The sequence below is a fragment of the Simochromis diagramma genome, unplaced genomic scaffold, assembly GCF_900408965.1.
Source record: "Simochromis diagramma unplaced genomic scaffold, fSimDia1.1 OVJJ01000636.1, whole genome shotgun sequence".
In the NCBI taxonomy this organism is placed as follows: Eukaryota; Metazoa; Chordata; class Actinopteri; order Cichliformes; family Cichlidae; genus Simochromis; species Simochromis diagramma.
This window is the reverse complement of record NW_024387022.1, coordinates 136,744-154,282: the sequence shown is the minus strand read 5'-3', so window position 1 is coordinate 154,282 and position 17,539 is coordinate 136,744. Positions and strand designations below refer to the sequence as shown.

Genomic DNA, 17,539 nt, shown 5'->3' with positions numbered 1-17,539 from the left:
CGCTTGGCATCTCTCTTGGCCTTAAGACAACAATTCTAATGGCTAAAGATCCAAACTGGACAAAAAAAAACAAAAAACAGAATCGTCTCGTATTCAGAGAAAATATTTCGTATTGAGCTGAAAAGGAACACGATTTGTCCCGTACTTCAGCTAGAATGAAAAAGACACAAAGCTGGATTTATTCTGTCGTTACGCTGCACAGCTGTTTCTTCTTCTTTCATTCTCCCCCTCCCTCTCCTGTTGTTATTTCAATCATGAAACTGATCAATGATCAGCTAATCGGCTTTTCTCTCTTGTTTGTTTATCACCCACTTTGCGCCAGAAAGAGGAAACCAGCAGATGTGGGGCTAAACAACAGCAGATCTCGCCATGTGTCAACTCCACACAATGAGACATGCACAAGAATGTTGCACATTCTCTCTGGAAAATTCTCCAGGCTTTCTCTTGGAGCAGCTTTACTCCAAACCTGGAACCCTGTGTCAAAGAAACATTAGTCAGTGGTTAAATGTTAAGATTGTTCAACTCCCAGCTCCACCCAGAGCCTGTATCCTTGCCTGCAGACAAAACCCTGTAAGTTAAAACAAACTTCACATTTGCAAACAACTGTAGCTCATAAGAGTAATAAAGTATTCAGCATCACAGAGACAAGTATCATTGCAGGTTTATTTTAAATCATTAAACTCCTGCTTTTTTGCCATAATTTGCTCCAAATCATTGACCATCTCAACTTCATTCCACATTGTAATCAGTGACTTTCCTTAAGTTTGTCACTCACTTGTTTCATCACTATGAGCTCAATAGTGGTCAGATAATGAGCCCCATTTTAACTATTCTATAACCCTGCACATCTGCTCAGTTGTCACTTGTCTGTCTGTGCTGAATCCTTTACAAGCACTCTTCGAGAAACATTAGCAGTAGCATCCTAGGTCAGGCCTGGGTCACCAGACTCCAGAGGTGCTGTAAAAGGTCATAAAGTTAACACTCTGCTGTAAAAGAAGTAACACTGGTTTCAACACAGTATGTCTCTCACACTGTATTCACATTTCCACTGTAATATTCACATTTCTCAACAACACAGTGTAATTTCATCACCAACATACAGCCTGTAAACACAGTTTCCTTCACACAAAATCTCAGTAATCCTGTGGTAGAAAAACATTATTAAATTGTGTCCTGCTGTAAATCACATGATCAAATCACATGATTAACCCTCTGCTGTAGAAAAGTAATGTAAATGTTAGCGCTGCGCAGGTGTATACACACTTTCTCACAGTGACCTCTGCATTGTGAGTAATACAGGATCATAAATAACACACTGCTGGTAAATTCACAGACACACGGAAAAATTACAGCTAAAAGCTTAAATTTGCAGAGTTCACACAGTCATGTGACCCAAAGTTTCCTCCTCTGGTCTCCTCCTGCTCCTGCAACAAAAGACACACACAGAGATACATCCACCGCTTTGTCACGTCTGGGTGGGGGTTAACCTTTGCATAGTGGTGTTAAAAAGAGAAAGAGAAAAAAATCTCCTGGATCACCTGTTGAGAGAAAAAGAAGAGAGCAACATACTAAACACAACACCATCACCAGTAGCGGCTTTTGATACGGGCGACACGGGCGGTTGCCCGGGGCGGCATCATGGGCAACGGCAAAAAAAAAAAAAAAAAAATTGCTTGTACTCATGCTGCCCCGACGTCAGCCAGCGCATATTGGGAATGGTACAGGCACCGATCGTTTTTTTTATAAAATAAAATAAAAAATAAAACAAACCAACAAACACGAAAACACCAGACATTATAATAAGACTTATAATTTGCACCGATGTTTTTTTGAAATTCTACACGCGAAAAGTGAGCACGAGAGCCCTCGGTGCGCCTGCTCGCTACTGAAGTCAAAGTGAACTTTATTGTCATCTCTGCTACATACAGTCCAGTATATAGAGAGACGACGAGGCTCCAGTTACAGCAGTGCAAGTAAACAAACAATAAATATAAGAAGAGTAAGAAAATAAATATACACTTTAGGACTCGTGGTAAAGGGATCAATAACAATTTAAAATGTATAATTTACAGTTGGATGATTTAAAGTCTCACACATAACCCGTCGAAAGGGGAGGGGCCGGCTGCTTCCAAGTAGAGCACATTTCATTCATAATGTTGTAAATTATGTATTCATGATTTGAATCCTGGGTTGTGTGAAATCCCAGAAATACACCTTAGACAAAGTGAATCTGTGAACTAAGGTGTTGGTCTATTAGGTTATGTTGTGGTGATCCTCGGGTTGGGGAATGGGTGCTCATACTGGAGTGCAAAATGAAAACCAATGGAAGATGGACAAGAAAAGTTCAAAGCCATCAGGTGCTCAGTTTAGAAAAAAGAGAAAAGAAGAGGAGGAGAAACGAGCAAAAGATACAGGTAAGCAGATGTGTGATTGGATAATGGCAGGTCATCCTGAACCAATCAGAATCAGAATACTTTATTAATCCCTAAGGAAATAATGTGGGTTACAGTTGCTCCAAAAATAAATGGTAAAAATAGTAACAATAACAGACTAAACTCCAAACAATACATTATGTTACAGATTTGAATATTAATTAGTCCTTGTCAATTGTTGATTTGTCCTGTTCTCATTGTGTGACGAATTATGATGGCTGTTTGGTAGCCGTCTGCATACAATGCATACTCTCTCTCTCTTCGTGTGTGTGTGTGTGTGTGTGTTTCTCTGGTGAATTTCGACAACAGTTTTATCTTAACGTACAATCCTTAATATGTTTTATGTGTGTGTGTGTGTGTGGGTGGGGGGGGGGGCGCCAGAGAGAGTGTTCGCCCGGGGCGCCAAACAGGCTAGGACCGCCACTGACCATCACGTTAATCTACCTAAGTGGAAACAGCAGTAAATACTAAGTATTGAATGTTGTTGTGTAGCAAGCAGGACCGACAGCGCACAATGTGCTTGGAAATAGCACCAATAAAGGTGTAGTTTATGTCTATGAACAGTGGACACCTGTGTGCACACCTGTGTGGATCAGCGCGCTTGTATTCAAAAGGTTTCCCCATCTGCTAGAGGATGTAGAGAGCCATAGCCCCGTCTCCCAGGGCATGAAGCAGGCATGGAGGAGATCCAGGCTCCAGACATCCAGAGGCCCCAGAGTGCGAGAGCCCAAGGAGGACCACCGGAGGGGCATCCGTGCCACCCTCCTGGGAAGAGCTGAGGAGAGCCCCAGATGAGGGGTCACCCAGTAGCCACGGAGCAGAAGCCAGAGGGGGCTGCAGTGGCGTGCCCGCCGGCTCTGCCGGCAGCCAGTTGTGCCAGAGTGAACCGAGCCACAGGCCCAGAGGCCGGAGGCCCGAGGGCCCCCTTCGCCCTAGAAGAGGCCTGACCGGGCAACAGGCACCAGGCCCTGCCAAGTAGTCACCGGGTACATACCTGAGCGCCCAGCCCCGGACACCAAGAACCACCAACCCACTGACCCCTGAGGGCATCAGTTACCGGCATGGAGTGTGGTGAGGGGAGATAGGCCTTTGGAGGGCCCGAGAGTTCCCAGAGAGGTGGAGTGTAAGACCTGACCTGACATATAGACACAGACAAACTCTGTACATAAGATGTAAGGGCGGTGGCCACAATTCAGAGATGGTCCTGGTGTTTCACTGGGATGCTCTCTCCACATTGCAATGTGTTTATTAAACCCACTTCAAATCAAGCTCACTGGGTGTGTTACAGGTTATTGTTAAAATTTCCACAACAATGTGTATATGTGTTAGTAGGATTAATGCATTTTCTGTTTGTGTGTGTGATTTTTGTGTGCCTCTCCTCCTTGCAGTGTTTCAGACACTTTTCAATTCTCCACTCAAAGGCACTCGGTTTTCCTCCCCAGGTTCCTTAGCCCAATTTGATCTCCCACACTAAACAACAGCGTTCTTCCATGTCTCCTCCCCCTCCTTCCACTGTAGTCTCGTCTCCCCCCCTTGCAGCAGTCCATTGCAGTCAGTTGTCTTCAGCTTTGTCCTGTGTAATCCCACTGTCTCTGTCTGTTTGGTCATGCAACATGCAGCACCTGTATAAAAAAGGCCAAAGCAGACTGTACTTCCTCAGGAGCAGCACAGCACAGAAGGACTCATCCAGGCTGGAAAAACGAATCAGGAAGGCTGGCTCTGTGGTCGGCATGAAGCTGGACACTTTGGTGACAGTGGCAGAGAAAAGGACATTAAAGAAACTGCTGGACATTATGGACAATGCTGGGCATCCTCTGCACACGGTGGTAAATAATCAGAGGAGCCTGTTCAGCGACAGGTTGCTCCTCCCAAAGACAAGAACCAACAGGCTTAAAAACTCCTTTGTCCCACACGCCATCAAACTCCTCGTTGGAGGGGAGAGGGAGGACAAAGGCGAGTGGGAACAACTGAGTTGTAGTGCCTTTTCACTGTGCAATATTTGCAATATTTTTTTATATTTGACCTTTTTTGTGGGGCAAATAATATTGGCACCAGTCATTTTGTGTTTTTCTGAAATTATTCTGTTGTTGTGTACAAAATATTAAAAAAATTAAGCTATAGGGAAATCCTCTGGTTGAAAATCCTGTTTAAAAAAAGCACTTGGGACAATTGTGTTGGTGACAGCTTTTGTTATAATATCAATAATATTTCTATGAATATGGGATACTGTTACATGTTTGCATAGACTTTTGTGGAATATGGAGACACTCCTGGCATTATATGAGCAAAGTGAGACTCATTTTTTAGGGTTGTGGAGATGAGTGTGAAGATCCAAACAATCCCTGTCAGTGATGGAGAAGCTTTGATGAAAATATTTGGTAAAAAGTTCACCAGCATGAAGGAAATGAAGTTTCAAACTTTCCTTAGGAGGAGCCCAGCACGCCTGCTTAAAGAAACGTAAGTGTGGCGATGTGGATGCTTGCAGCGACTGCTGTATAGAGGCCATCCTGCTACACATGAAACACATCAGAGTCATAATTGTTATTTTAGTCACGTGTTTGTTTATTATCCTTATTGTTTTATCTGGGACTGTTTGCAGACATCTCAGAGAGAGGAGACACCAGCATCTGAACAGAGACTCAAACCAGCAACCTGCAGCTCCCTGCTTGGCTGCTCCAGTTTTCTCCTCACTCATGTTGCCCACCAGTGATTTCTAGCTGCCCACCCACACAGCAGGCTAGAATATGCGCTGAGCCTCAGCACCCAATACTTGGACATGTTTTCTTTATTAAACAATGAACCAGACCCCAAAGAGTAAACAGCTGTTATTGCTAGGCAACGGGAGCAGCATTTGGAGATGCAGCACCTGACATTCCTGACCATGTGGGCGGAGCATGCATGAAATGGAATGTTTAGTAGAACTGTGCAACACAAGCACTTAGTTACAGCATGTTTCATTGTATCCAGACACAGCTAGAGACACATCTACAGCAGCATCTCTGTGCAGGACAAACGACAGCTGACGAAGAAACATCGAAAACTTCACTTCACTCCTCTACAAAACATTGGTTCCTTTGTTTAAAAGGCCAAAATGAATCAAGGGAGATCGAGAAGAGGATCGGCGAGTGCTTCACCTCACAATACAGTACAGCTGATTCATTTTAAATTTCAAATGATACAGGCTGAAAATGTCAAATTACAAGAAGAGGCAGAAAAATCAAGAGGAGAAGCTAAAAATTCAAAGTTTGAAACCGAAGTACACTGAAAAAAGAAAATAGTTGAACCAACTTAACTGAATTATTTCAATTGGTAACACCAAATTTAATTAAGTTCTTTGAAATTAAGTTAATACATTAAATTAACACAACTGATTTAAGTTACATGTACTTAATAAATTAATTGTTGTCAAATAAACATTTTGCATTAATCCAACTTAAAATTAAGACATTTCAACTTAAAGTTTTCAGTTTTTCCAACCCAATAATTTGCATAACCCAAAAGTAAAATATTGCTCTTTGCTAACCTAATAATGTGGTTTAGTGTAAATTACTTTTTGTAGTGACTCTAAAATGAAATTTTAGTTTGTATAATAAAGCTTAAATCAAAATTTTAAGTTGGCTGAAAATATTTTTCAAAAATTCAAAATCCAATGTTGTTTTTTTTAATGCTTTATTGTATAAATGTAATAAAGTATTACCTTTATGGCAACCAACACAGCTTTTGGTCAAATACATTACACATTTGTCCTTTTTGAAACACATATGCACAAAATGCAAGTAACGCTTAGTAGGACCACAAAGTTGTCAACAAAGTGTAAAGTGCAACACAGTATTACACAAATATCAATCTTAACACATACAGTGTCAACTATGAAAAAGTGCCCCAAGAGTATACAGAAACTTCTCTTCAGCTATAACCAATGAATAAATATCTGAACAGTGTAGCTGACCAATGGGGATGAAAAAATATAAACACTCCTTTAGAGTTTTAGAATGTCACAACAGTTTGTTGTATAACTGAGCACATCAAACCTGAAATTCAACCTTTCCCTTGAAACGAAGGCAAATATGTCTGAAAAAATAAATTAAAATACCATACAAAGTATGTATAAAAGCACATTAAATTGGGGTTTGAGGTCTCTTGGAGCATAAAAAAGGCCCAACATCCAAAAGAGACTACATATTTTACATGCTATATGTCCAAACACAGTTGTTCCTTCGCATTATGGCACAGGGCCATTTGTTGGTCATTGTTCTGTGCCATTACTGGGAGCTTTGAAGTTTGATATACAGATTTTGGACTTTGGGGGACATCTTGTGCTGATCAAGCTGCATGAAGATTTTTTGGAGCACTTCAAAAGTGAAGCGAAAGGGTTTTGGATAAGCTAGGTTGAGTGCATAGATCAAACCTAGAAGCAGGGCACAAGCTGAGGCAACTGAAGTTAGTTCATGCAACACTTCCACACCCTCAATGACAATGCCAATGTCTTCAGGTGGCTCCTGCAGTCCCTCCCCCTCCTTCCGAATCACATACACTGCCATGGTGACCTCCTCCAGGTCCCTCTGAACATCATCTGCTCCACAGTCCTACAGAGGGGTACAAGACACAAACACAAATCATCATTAGCCTCACTTCTTACTGTGATTAAGTGTTTGGGTGATGTACCAATATGTGTTATGTGCTGGGCTATTTCTTGGCTGGGTGTCATCACACACCAGAAACAGCAGAGAGAGGTGTATCAATCTGACTCTAATCAAATTGTAAGCAAGAAAGATAAGATTTCCCAACATGTCAAACTATTCCTTTGAACTTAAATAATCAAGTAAGCCCGTCTTACTTAAAACAAAGTCAATCCAATATGCAATGTGTTGTTGCTGGGAATTACATAATGTCCAATATGGTCATGATAATAAATACATGTCAGCAATCCCACTATGGTTCACGTGTTATGTTTGTTCTAACAGTTAACTTTTTTTGTGTCCCTTTGACAAGATGTGCTGACAAACTGTTGAAACTTACAAGGTATTCCTTGATCAGGCCATCTGCATCTTCTCCCAGGAAGATGGTGAGGGCTTTCAGCACACATTCCCTCTGATGATTAATGTCCACAGTCTAGAACAACAAATGTTGATTAATTTTAAACTCTAAATTTCATAAGACAGACATCCTTACTCTTATTGCTTAACTTACATGTACTTTATTTAAAAACAGTAATTCACAAGCCCAGAGATTCATTACAGAAAGAAAAGGGGATGAGTTCAGTGGTGTATTTTTTGAGTCGCTAAAAACATTCATGCATATGAAAGCCATGATTAGCATTGGCCTGCCCATATTGTCTTTATGAAGGATTCAGATATATTTTGACAGCCCTCTTAGTTACGAAGCATCTTGTTTGATGGTACAGATTTACCTGGTCCAATGTGTCCAAGATGTTCGCAATCTTTTGGCGTGTTGCTCCTCCTTTGGCACGTATGACTTTGATCAGCTGACTTGAGTGCATGTCTAACTGGGCCATGAACTTCCACTCAAGAGGAACAGCCATGAGCCTCTGGAACTCTGTATTTATCTAAAAACAAAACACAAATGACAGTAGATATTGTATTATGGAACAAAATGCTGAAACTGATTGTATGCCAAAATGTCTATATCCCAAAAAGTATAACATATATGGAAATTCAAAATGTAAATTCTTTCATTAAGTTCAGTGTTATAAAATCTCAACCAAATCAAGTTATGACCGATTCATGAAAGTTAACTGCAATAAATCCTGAAGCATACAGACTTCGATCACTTCAGTTCCATTCTTACCTCTTTCTGTGTGAAGAGTGCAGGCCATCTGTCCTTCAGTTCCTGAATGCTTGGTTCTTGGTTTACCACCTCATGTCGTCTGTAGGCAAACGTGTTAGCCATTTTGTCTGCGATGACCCTTTCATTGTCCCTTATCCCGATCTCTGTCAGAAGTTCTAGTCTCACTTTTCCATGCTGTCCAGAGTCTCACCAGTAGGAAAGGATGGATAAAAGTTAGCTTCAGAACGTTTTGGCTTCTTCACTTTTTTAGCAGGGAAAGCATCTGTAGTAGCTTTAGATTTCAGTGAGTTTACACACAGCTCTGGACACCCCTGTAATTTGAGCTGGGTCCTGTAGTTTGCCATTTTGTACTTCAGTCGTTGTTTCCAACCGTAGCAGCCATTGAATGATCCAGGTTCTTTCAAACATGGGTGCTTTTTGATAAGGGCCTCTGCAGCTGCGCAGAAATGTGCATCCTCTGGATAGGCCTTGTAACGGTAAATTTCTTCTGCAACTCTTTTCAGGATATCAGACAGCATTCGGGCGCTTAAAGTCAACATTTTTTGGCTCACACGGTACTCAGTATTCCCCCTCTCTAGCTGTAGCTCTGTGTCATATGAAAATTGGGGAATTGCAAAGTCTTCTGGCCACTGTTGTGTTCGAGATGACATAGATTCAGGGGATGAGAGGATAATTGTGTCATTTGATGCCACCGAAATACCGTCATCAGACTCAAATGAAAGAGACAGAGATGAAGTGGACTGATCGGCACTGATCAAAGGTGGATTTGTTTGCTGGTGGATCACTTTGATTGTCCCCAAATTCCGAAGTTCGGTGGTAGAATTCAGATTAAAGAAGTCGTTACCAAAGTCTTGGTCCATGTATTGCAGTCTGAAGTTACCTTTTAACCCAAAGGTAGTCTTTATCGTGCTGAGAAGGTCTTCAAGTGACTCTGGGATGCCATTTGGAAGAGTCAGCTTTTCAATGTTGCTCTCTCCTAAAATCACCTTCAGTCTTGCAGGTGTTGAACCAGCCATGGTGGTCTGAGAACAAAGCACAAGCACAGTTAGTGAGGATCAACATGTAAACCACTGACATTTCCTAAACTAGAGGAAAAGAGAGAAGGCAAAGAGAGGAGGAAAGGGGAGGAGAAAATGAAGAGGAGAGGTGGAGATCAGCTGAGGCAGCGAGGAGAGAAGGCAAACCGAAAAGGAGAAGGGAGGAGAAGAGAGATGGCGAGAATATGGGAGACATTGAAGAGAAGAGAGAAGGAGAGGAGGTGAGGAGAATATAGGAGACAACAAGGAGAGGAAAGAAGAAAAAGAGAAGCAGAAGGGGGGAGAGCATAGGATTAGCATTCACTGACTGGAATCCAGCAACCTGCATTAAAAAAATGACATAACTGATGAATTGCCAATGACATCATCACACCACTTTGGCTTGCAGTATAAAATAAATATGTTCTGAGAACACATTAGTATTGTATGGGTCTGGGTTTTGTTTTCCCACTTAAGAAAATACTTTATCATATTTTGAGGCCTCACCATTTAAACATGGACATATCTTTTCAAGGTGACAAGACGCATCCCTCTAATTTTGTAGTCTGCCAGTGGGTAGGTATCATGCAGTTCTTGTGGCTCAACAAGTTCCACTTCTTTGCTTGGTGATGTTTTGAGATCATAAGCTCTGTAGTGTTCCATATACCATCCGCTAAGCTTTTTCAGAATGAAGATTAGTTTGTCCTGCAGTATCACCATTTGGATGATTTCACCAAACTCTGGCAGTCCTCCCAGTGAGCCATGGATCAAGATCATCCCACACTTGTAGATTATTCCATTATATGCTACACTTTTAGCCAAGCACACATTGTCCATATCTGGAGACTTCTGTCTCAGTGCATTTGAGATGTCCTTGTTAAGAACATCAATGTGAACAGTGGAAACATCTGTTACTTCCAGTGGGGGTTTGGCAAAGCTAATTGCATGCAAATGATATGCAATCTGATACTGATGTCTCTGTGAAAGGGAAAGAAGTACATTTTTGAAGCATCTGATGTTCCTTGCAACTCTTTTAAAAAAACTATGCTTTGCTTCGAATCGCATAGTCCATAGTGCAACCAGTGGCCCAAACTTACGGATCAAGTATGGATAATGTTCCAAGTAGTGGTGCTTTGGTTTAAGATTAACATCTGGGAAAACCTCTTGAAACTTGATTCTGTGCTCGGAGATCTTAAAACCAAGATATGCAATGGAGTCCTCAGTATGAACAGGACTGACAACAAGATCAACAATGTCCTTCAAGTCTGTTAAGATGTGCCAAGCAGGCTCCTCACAGGGTACACTCTGCCCAACGAACAAAGGCAAAAATCTGATAAGACTCCAGTTCTCGTGTGCATTCCCTCCTACACTTTTTTTGGATGCAAAACTGAGAGCCACAGGATGAGGTCGATTTGTTTTGTCAGCCCACTTAAAGTTGAAAGATGATATTGCTTCATTCAATGTACATAATGTGAAATACCTTTTTTTGATTAACAAATTGAGGCAAAGCGCAAGTTCAAAAGGAACAATTCCCTCAAAAAGATCATGTACAACATCAGGTGGAAACCCAGTGGTAACATCAAAATGTGAGAGGTGCTTTGACAAAATACACTTTGATTTCACACCATAATAACTGGGCCATTTGTTTTCCTCGATAATTCGCAAATGATCTGCATGAATGTCTTTTGTTCTTAAAGTAAAGACTTCACTTCTGACTTCAATAGTCTGGAACTCTGATGTTTCTGCAGTGCAAAATCTACATACGTATGTCCCTGAGAAATTTTCAAAGAATCCAGCAATACTGTGTGCACCAAGGTTGTCGGCAACAACACACTGAACAGTGCCTTTTACTGTTCTGCCCAACTTTGACAGAAATATCCCACTCTGTTCCAAAATTACAAGATCATTAATTACAGGTTTTAACACTTTCTCATACCCATAGCACTTCAGATCATTACTTTTGATTAAAGCAGCCAAATAGATTGAGGTTAAAGCAGAATTACAGCCTGGTGGCAAATTACCCAAAACCCAGTACAATCCACAAATTTTATGCTTCCTCCGTGATGTACCAAGGGGATTACATATTTCGAATTCATCAATGTATAATATCAATGAAATGCTTTCCTGCTTGGACAACAGTCCATTTTCATGGAAGAAGTCACCATCGAAGATAGTTTTGTAGTGCACAGAAGTTTTTTGAGGCTGATTATCTACAGTATTCAAATTAACAGCCTGATCCAAGATTGTCTGGCAGTCAAGAATATGCTGCAAAGACTTTAAAATTGAAATATATTGGAATGACTTGTTATTTTTTCGGTCAAGTATATATTCCACTGGTTCCACTACTTTAAAGTGGCTCTTATAGTATGCTTTTCGTCTCCAAGGACTGGAAAGTGGACCTTTATCTCCAATTGCTTTTTTTACAGGGTTTGTCTCACAGAGTACACTGGCTAGCTTTTCAACAACTGACTGGTCAAATTGGCATCCGTTGTCTTGTAATACTTGGCTAATAGCCTTTTGGGTAATCGCCACAGAAACAGAACCAATCAAATAGTTTAACTCCTGCAAAAGCTCATCTACAGCTGCATTAGACACAAGAAAGATGTGTTCCAACTTAAGGAGCACTGAAGCAATTTTAAGCTCAATATCCTTCTCTAAGTTTTCAGAATACCCATTGTCAAAAGCAGAATTTAAATTTACATCACTCTCTATAATTTCCACATCTGAAATATCACTGGCAACACTGGCACAAGATTCATCAACAGAACTTATTCCAGGCTTAAATGTGTTCACTGTACCAGAGTGTTTTCTGTATTTATGACTTTTGAAGTTCTCATAGACATTGGTTTTATATTCACAGTTTTGGAACACACATGTTACAGTCTCCTTATTTTTAAGATGCTGATAGATATGTTGAAAATATTCTCTTTCTGTGGAGAGTTGATTATGGCCACAAATATGGCAAGTGAATGTGGACGCAGCTTTGGAGACTGCTTGTTGGGCAGGGTGATTTCTTGATAGATGGCTCAGTAGGGCGTTCCAAGTCTTGAACCTACATGCACAATTTAAATAAGTGCATGGATATGAGTGGCCTCGTCCGTAATGCCTATGAATCAGTTTGTAGTGTTTGAGCAATTCAGATCTTTTTGTTAATGTTGTCCCACAGTCCTTGCATCTCCACATGAAGCATAGCACTGGAGAAACAAAGAGACACGCTTTACTGGGTGTATATAAATAATTTGAGAAAACACAGAGGGAGAGTTGGGCAATATTACAATATATCAATATGGTGATATGAGACTAGATCTCATCTCAGCTTTTTGCCACATTGCCCAACACAAAGCGAATCATTTAAACACAAAATGTATTCATCAAATGTAGCCAGCCCTCTCTAATTAGATTTTAAAGGGATAAGTTCAAAACAAAAGTTTAAAAACAAAACCCAAATGCCCATAGGTACATTTTTTTTTTTTTGCAATTGTTTTATATATAAAGCTGATTCCTGTTCAGTGTAAAACTGAATTAAGTTTAAATGAGCAGTGTTGGGAAGGTTACTTTTAAAATGTATTCCATTACAGATTACAGAATACATGCCCCAAAATGTATTTTGTAACGTATTCCGTTACGTTACTCAATGACAGTAACGTATTCTGAATACTTCGGATTACTTAATATATTATCATGCTGTTTACAACTACATGAATTTGATTTATTACTATTACTGAAGGTCCGCGGCTCCGAACAGTAGTAAAGGAACCTCTGGCTAATACGTGGGTTCCGTGTCGGGCTCGTAGCCGAAAAATAGCTTTACTTTGTTGTCTAGGCCAACTTTGCTAGCGAGAGACAGAGAGAGGCGTTGAAAGGCTGCTCCAACAGAACTTATTGTTTCGGAGGAAAACACGAACACGGTGTACAGTCGAGTCTTAATAGCTTACTTACAGCTGGGCTCGTCAGGCACTCTTCTTGGCTGCAGTGGTTATTATTATATTTACATGCTTCCAGCTCCCGTTTCTGCTTGATGATAACTCGTACTTTTCCACTCTCCTTTTTCTCCCTCCTCGCGCTCACAGACCCATAACGTGTATGGCAGTCCATTCTCCCTGCAGCATGGACTACACTACCCATGAGGCTACATTCTTTAGGGCTATGTCTGTAACACTCTACCTTTTAGCTTAGCACAACAACAACAACAACAAAAAGGTGCTCTCTCACCCAGGAAACACAGTCGCAAAGAGAGCGTGTCACCCTGTAACCATGGTAACCGTAACGCTGCAGCCTGGAACAACAGAGCGTAGCTGTCAAACAAAACCCAAACAGTCCTGACCCGCGACAATATGAAACAGGAAAGTACCGCAGTGTAATCCATTTATTTCAACAAAGTAACTGTACTCTAAATACCACCTTTTTAAACGGTAACTGTAACGGAATACAGTTACTCATATTTTGTATTTTAAATACGTAACGGCGGTACATGTATTCTGTTACTCCCCAACACTGTAAATGAGACATTACTATTTTGAACTTGCATACCTTTGTTGTTGATGAAGTGAAAGTACGCAAGTTCACAGGTAAAACGAGCTGCCTGGCACGCCTCCACACAGGAATGCCCCTCTTGAAGTAGTCACAGAGCTGAGAAGAAGTTAGGTCAGAAGGTGGCGATGGGGCATCACATTGGACACCAAGCCAAAGGTTGTGGCACTGTTCAGGGTTCCAACCAGAGGTGATGTAATCTTTCTGCCATCAGCAGACACCCCTCTGGAGAGGTTGACAGGAAGGAAAGGAAGCGCTACCCAAAGTCCTAAAGATTAAAGATATGTTCGAGTTAGTCTGTCGATCTTTCATCATGTTTACAGTGTTCATCTGCATCTATGTACTTATATATGTATTCAGACACAGACCAGAAGTGTGCTAGGTCTACAAGAAATCTGATGGCTGTATTTTCTGTGTTCAATAGCGTAATACTTTCTTCTATGATTTCTAATTTTGATTTTCTGCCGCACACCATCTCCCTCTCACACGGCTGATCCGTGCGTGTACGAGCGCTGCACGCACCCTTTCTCCTCGCCTTCTTAACGTCATGTACATTGAAAGCAATGCAAGCGGCAGTAAATGCATGCTTCCTGGAGCCACCACAGCTAAACTTTACCTCCTACATCACCCGTGGCCGTGGCCGCATGAACTATTCGCGCCGACAGGCATACTGCGAACAACCACTCGTGTATAAATGCGCGCGCCCGAAGTAACGTAGTCTGAAGAGAACCGCGGTCCAGCTTGCCGCTATAATGTGCTAATGCTAATGAATAACTAACAGTAAGCCAACACCGACACACTGCATGAATACACAACTTTAAGCTAGCATTACGATATTAAAACAAGAGAGTACCGCCGGCAAACTACTAACTTAACCTACATGTCCAAGCACAAACTACCAACAGGTCTGACATTTCGCTAATGTTAGCAGGGATGAATGATAGCGGTTTGGTCAGGTCAATTTACTAAACACTTAACAATACAGTTGGAATATTTTTATATCTAATATATTAAAATATGTGTTCTACATTTGACTTACCTTCAAGGACTATGGAAAAAGTAATATCTTCGTTACCTTATTGACCAAATTGTTCACGAGGTCCTGCCTGCAGCCAAGTGCCTCTCAAATTGTTGTTCTCAACCGCAGGTAGAAAATTCTGGAGAAGGCGGAGACGTCATGACATCAGACGCACTGCGTAACGAGAAACCTAATTGATGCAGGTTGACTCTAATGAGAATAGCAGGTTACATGTGTACTGAGGGAACAACACGTAATAACAAGTTGATATACTCCACAAATTTAGACTGGCTCCACTAAAGCAGAAATCTTAATGAAACTGACTCTTAACTTTACGTAACTTCAACTACTGCTGAAATACACTTTTTAGAGTGTAGTATTGCAGGAATTACTGCATGTGGGTCTCAAACTTAAAGGAGAGAAGATGGGAAAACAACAGGCAGAAAATGAGAATGAAAACACGAAGAAAGAACTCTTGGAAGCTCAAAAAGCATTGGAGGAAGAGAAAAGCACAGCACAAGAAGCCAAAAATAAATATCAAACTGCAAAGAAGGAGGCAGGAAATGTGATGCAGGAATTACAGGAGGTGCAGGAAGCTTTTGAAGAGGAAAAAAGGAAAATGCAGTTGGAAACACAAGAAGCTGCAAATGTAATGGTCCAAAGTGAAGGATAAGCTCTGCATAATGTAACAAATAGTGATGTTTAGCTTTTAAAGCTTTGTCAGGAAACCTACTGTGTCTCAGATGTATATAGTCCTCTATCAGTATCTTTAGGTAGGCAATGTCATTGTGACTTATTTTGGGGGCACATACAATATCAACAATGTCTCTAAGTTTAAGGCATAACTGCCAAACCTCACTATCCACAGGATGTTTTCTCTTTTCACCAATGTACAGAGGCAGAAGTCGTAGAAGACACCAGTTCTGTGCTGCCACTTCCTACGTGTTTGAACTGTACAATTGCTCTGTTTAACTGGTTGTATGTGAAATGCCCTTCCACTTGCACAAGGGTATCAATATATAGCGACAAGTCACTGGAAACCACTCCTTCAAATAAATCATGGCCCAAACATGGAGGTAACCCAGAGCACACATGGAAATACTTCAGTGAATTAAACACAGAGTCAAATTTAATGCCGTTCACAACCGAGTGGTCACTTGTAGAGAGGACCTCAACACTGTCTTTATAGTTATCAGCTGTTCTTTTTTGTCCAAGTGATAGTGGATCATTGATAAAGCTTTCCCTGTCAATTAAGCAGTATCTGCAAAAATTTTTGCTGCAGCTGAAATTCTCAGTGAAACCACCTATGCAGTGGGAGCCCAGATTGTCTCCTAAGATGGCTATCAAAGCTGCCTTCATTATGGTTCCAACCTCTACCAGAACACCTGTCTCTTCCATATCTTTAAGGTCTGCAATAAGACTGGAAAAAACTTTGTTATGGCCAAAAGTTTTGAAGTCAGTGTTCCTGCAAAGCAGAACAAGTTGCATTGCATCAACAGAGGACCGGTTGTGTGGCAAGATCTCACCTAGAGTCATGTACACTGCCAGGATTTTATGTTTCTTTTTGCCAGACCCTAATGGATTAACCACTTCAAATGCATCTTGGTATAGAATGAGTGAAAGATATGATGGATAGTGCTGTAAAAGTGCATTATCCTTGATATTTTGACCGTCGGAGACATCCTCTAAAACCATGTCTGGTGATCAGCGCAGTTTTGACTGTTTGTACTGTTCCTGTATTGTGGGTTGTCTCAAGAGAGACTTCAGTGTTTCTTTAATTGGCACATACTGAAAATAATGTTGTTTGCATGTACTGTCAGATCCTAAAAAAATTTGAGTGGGTTCCACATAACTGAAATTTTCTTTGAAAAATGTCTTCCTTGTTTTGTCAGATCTCAACACACCTTTATTGTACAGTGTTAAGAGATCATTCTGTGAAAGTTCTTGAATAATTTTATCCACTTCTGCTTGTGGAATATTAAATGCAGACAGTTTGTCAGACAGTTTTGCAAGAACATCGTACATTGCACAGCTGTGAAGATCCTGAAATCCCTCTATGATGCACTGTATAGTGCTGGATGGCAAGAGCATTTTATCCTGCATTTTTAAATAAAACAAAGCCGGTCGATATAGAAATAAATCTTCATCAGTAGTATTGTGTTGTGAATCCCTGTCTTCTAATAGATTAACTGTGTCCTGTCCTTGTATTATGGCAATTTCACCAATTTCTTGTTGCCTTGACTGCTGAACTGTCTGCTTATGTTTTCGAGAAATATGGCTGGAAAATGATGTTCGGACACTGAAGTATTTAGAGCAACCTTCAAATGGACATAATACTTTTTTCCCATCTTTGATGTGAAATCTGAGATGGGCACAAAGAGTTGTGAAGTTTTGTGCAGCATACCCACATCCAGGAACTTGACAGCTGAGGTCACCAGTGAACTTACAGGACTCCTCCTCAGTGGCCTCCCTTCTGATTCTGTGATTCCTATGCATATGTGAACGAAAGGCAGGAAATGTTCCGAAAGTGGCAGGGCAGTTCTCAGTTCCACAGGAAAACCTATAGTTAGCTACATGTTTGTGGCTTTTAACGTGCAAACTGAACAATATAAATTTCCGTGCACGGAAGCCACAAAATTTACAAAGAAACATAGTTGCAAAAACTTCAGTGACAAATTACCTATCCAAAAGACATATGCAATGCAAAAAAAACAACCCAAAACAAAATAAGAGTA

General features: G+C 40.8%; 1 protein-coding gene and 1 long non-coding RNA gene across 4 annotated transcripts; both read right to left on the bottom strand.

Moving 5' to 3' along the window:
- Window positions 1-781: 781 nt before the first annotated feature.
- Window positions 782-1,512, bottom strand: LOC120739422. The gene is made up of 2 exons (XR_005697210.1): window positions 1,393-1,512; window positions 782-1,132 (listed from the first exon to the last, which is right to left on the bottom strand). It is a non-coding gene; the product is annotated as an uncharacterized LOC120739422 (long non-coding RNA).
- Window positions 1,513-6,095: 4,583 nt separating this feature from the next.
- LOC120739419 lies at window positions 6,096-15,176 on the bottom strand. 3 transcript variants are annotated; one of them, XM_040041164.1, is made up of 5 exons: window positions 13,787-15,176; window positions 8,241-9,262; window positions 7,843-7,998; window positions 7,452-7,544; window positions 6,096-7,018 (listed from the first exon to the last, which is right to left on the bottom strand). In XM_040041164.1, the coding sequence occupies exons 2-5, from the start codon at window positions 8,340-8,342 to the stop codon at window positions 6,695-6,697; spliced, it is 675 nt and encodes a 224-aa protein (XP_039897098.1). In that variant the 5' UTR covers window positions 8,343-9,262; window positions 13,787-15,176; the 3' UTR covers window positions 6,096-6,694. The 3 variants fall into 3 exon arrangements, with proteins under 3 accessions (XP_039897098.1, XP_039897096.1, XP_039897097.1); XM_040041162.1 differs by lacking the exons at window positions 6,096-7,018; window positions 7,452-7,544; window positions 7,843-7,998; window positions 13,787-15,176 and adding exons at window positions 9,764-10,234; window positions 10,354-10,729 and having other exon boundaries at window positions 8,394-9,262; XM_040041163.1 differs by lacking the exons at window positions 6,096-7,018; window positions 7,452-7,544; window positions 7,843-7,998 and having other exon boundaries at window positions 8,394-9,262.
- Between the last annotated feature and the right edge of the window lie 2,363 nt (window positions 15,177-17,539).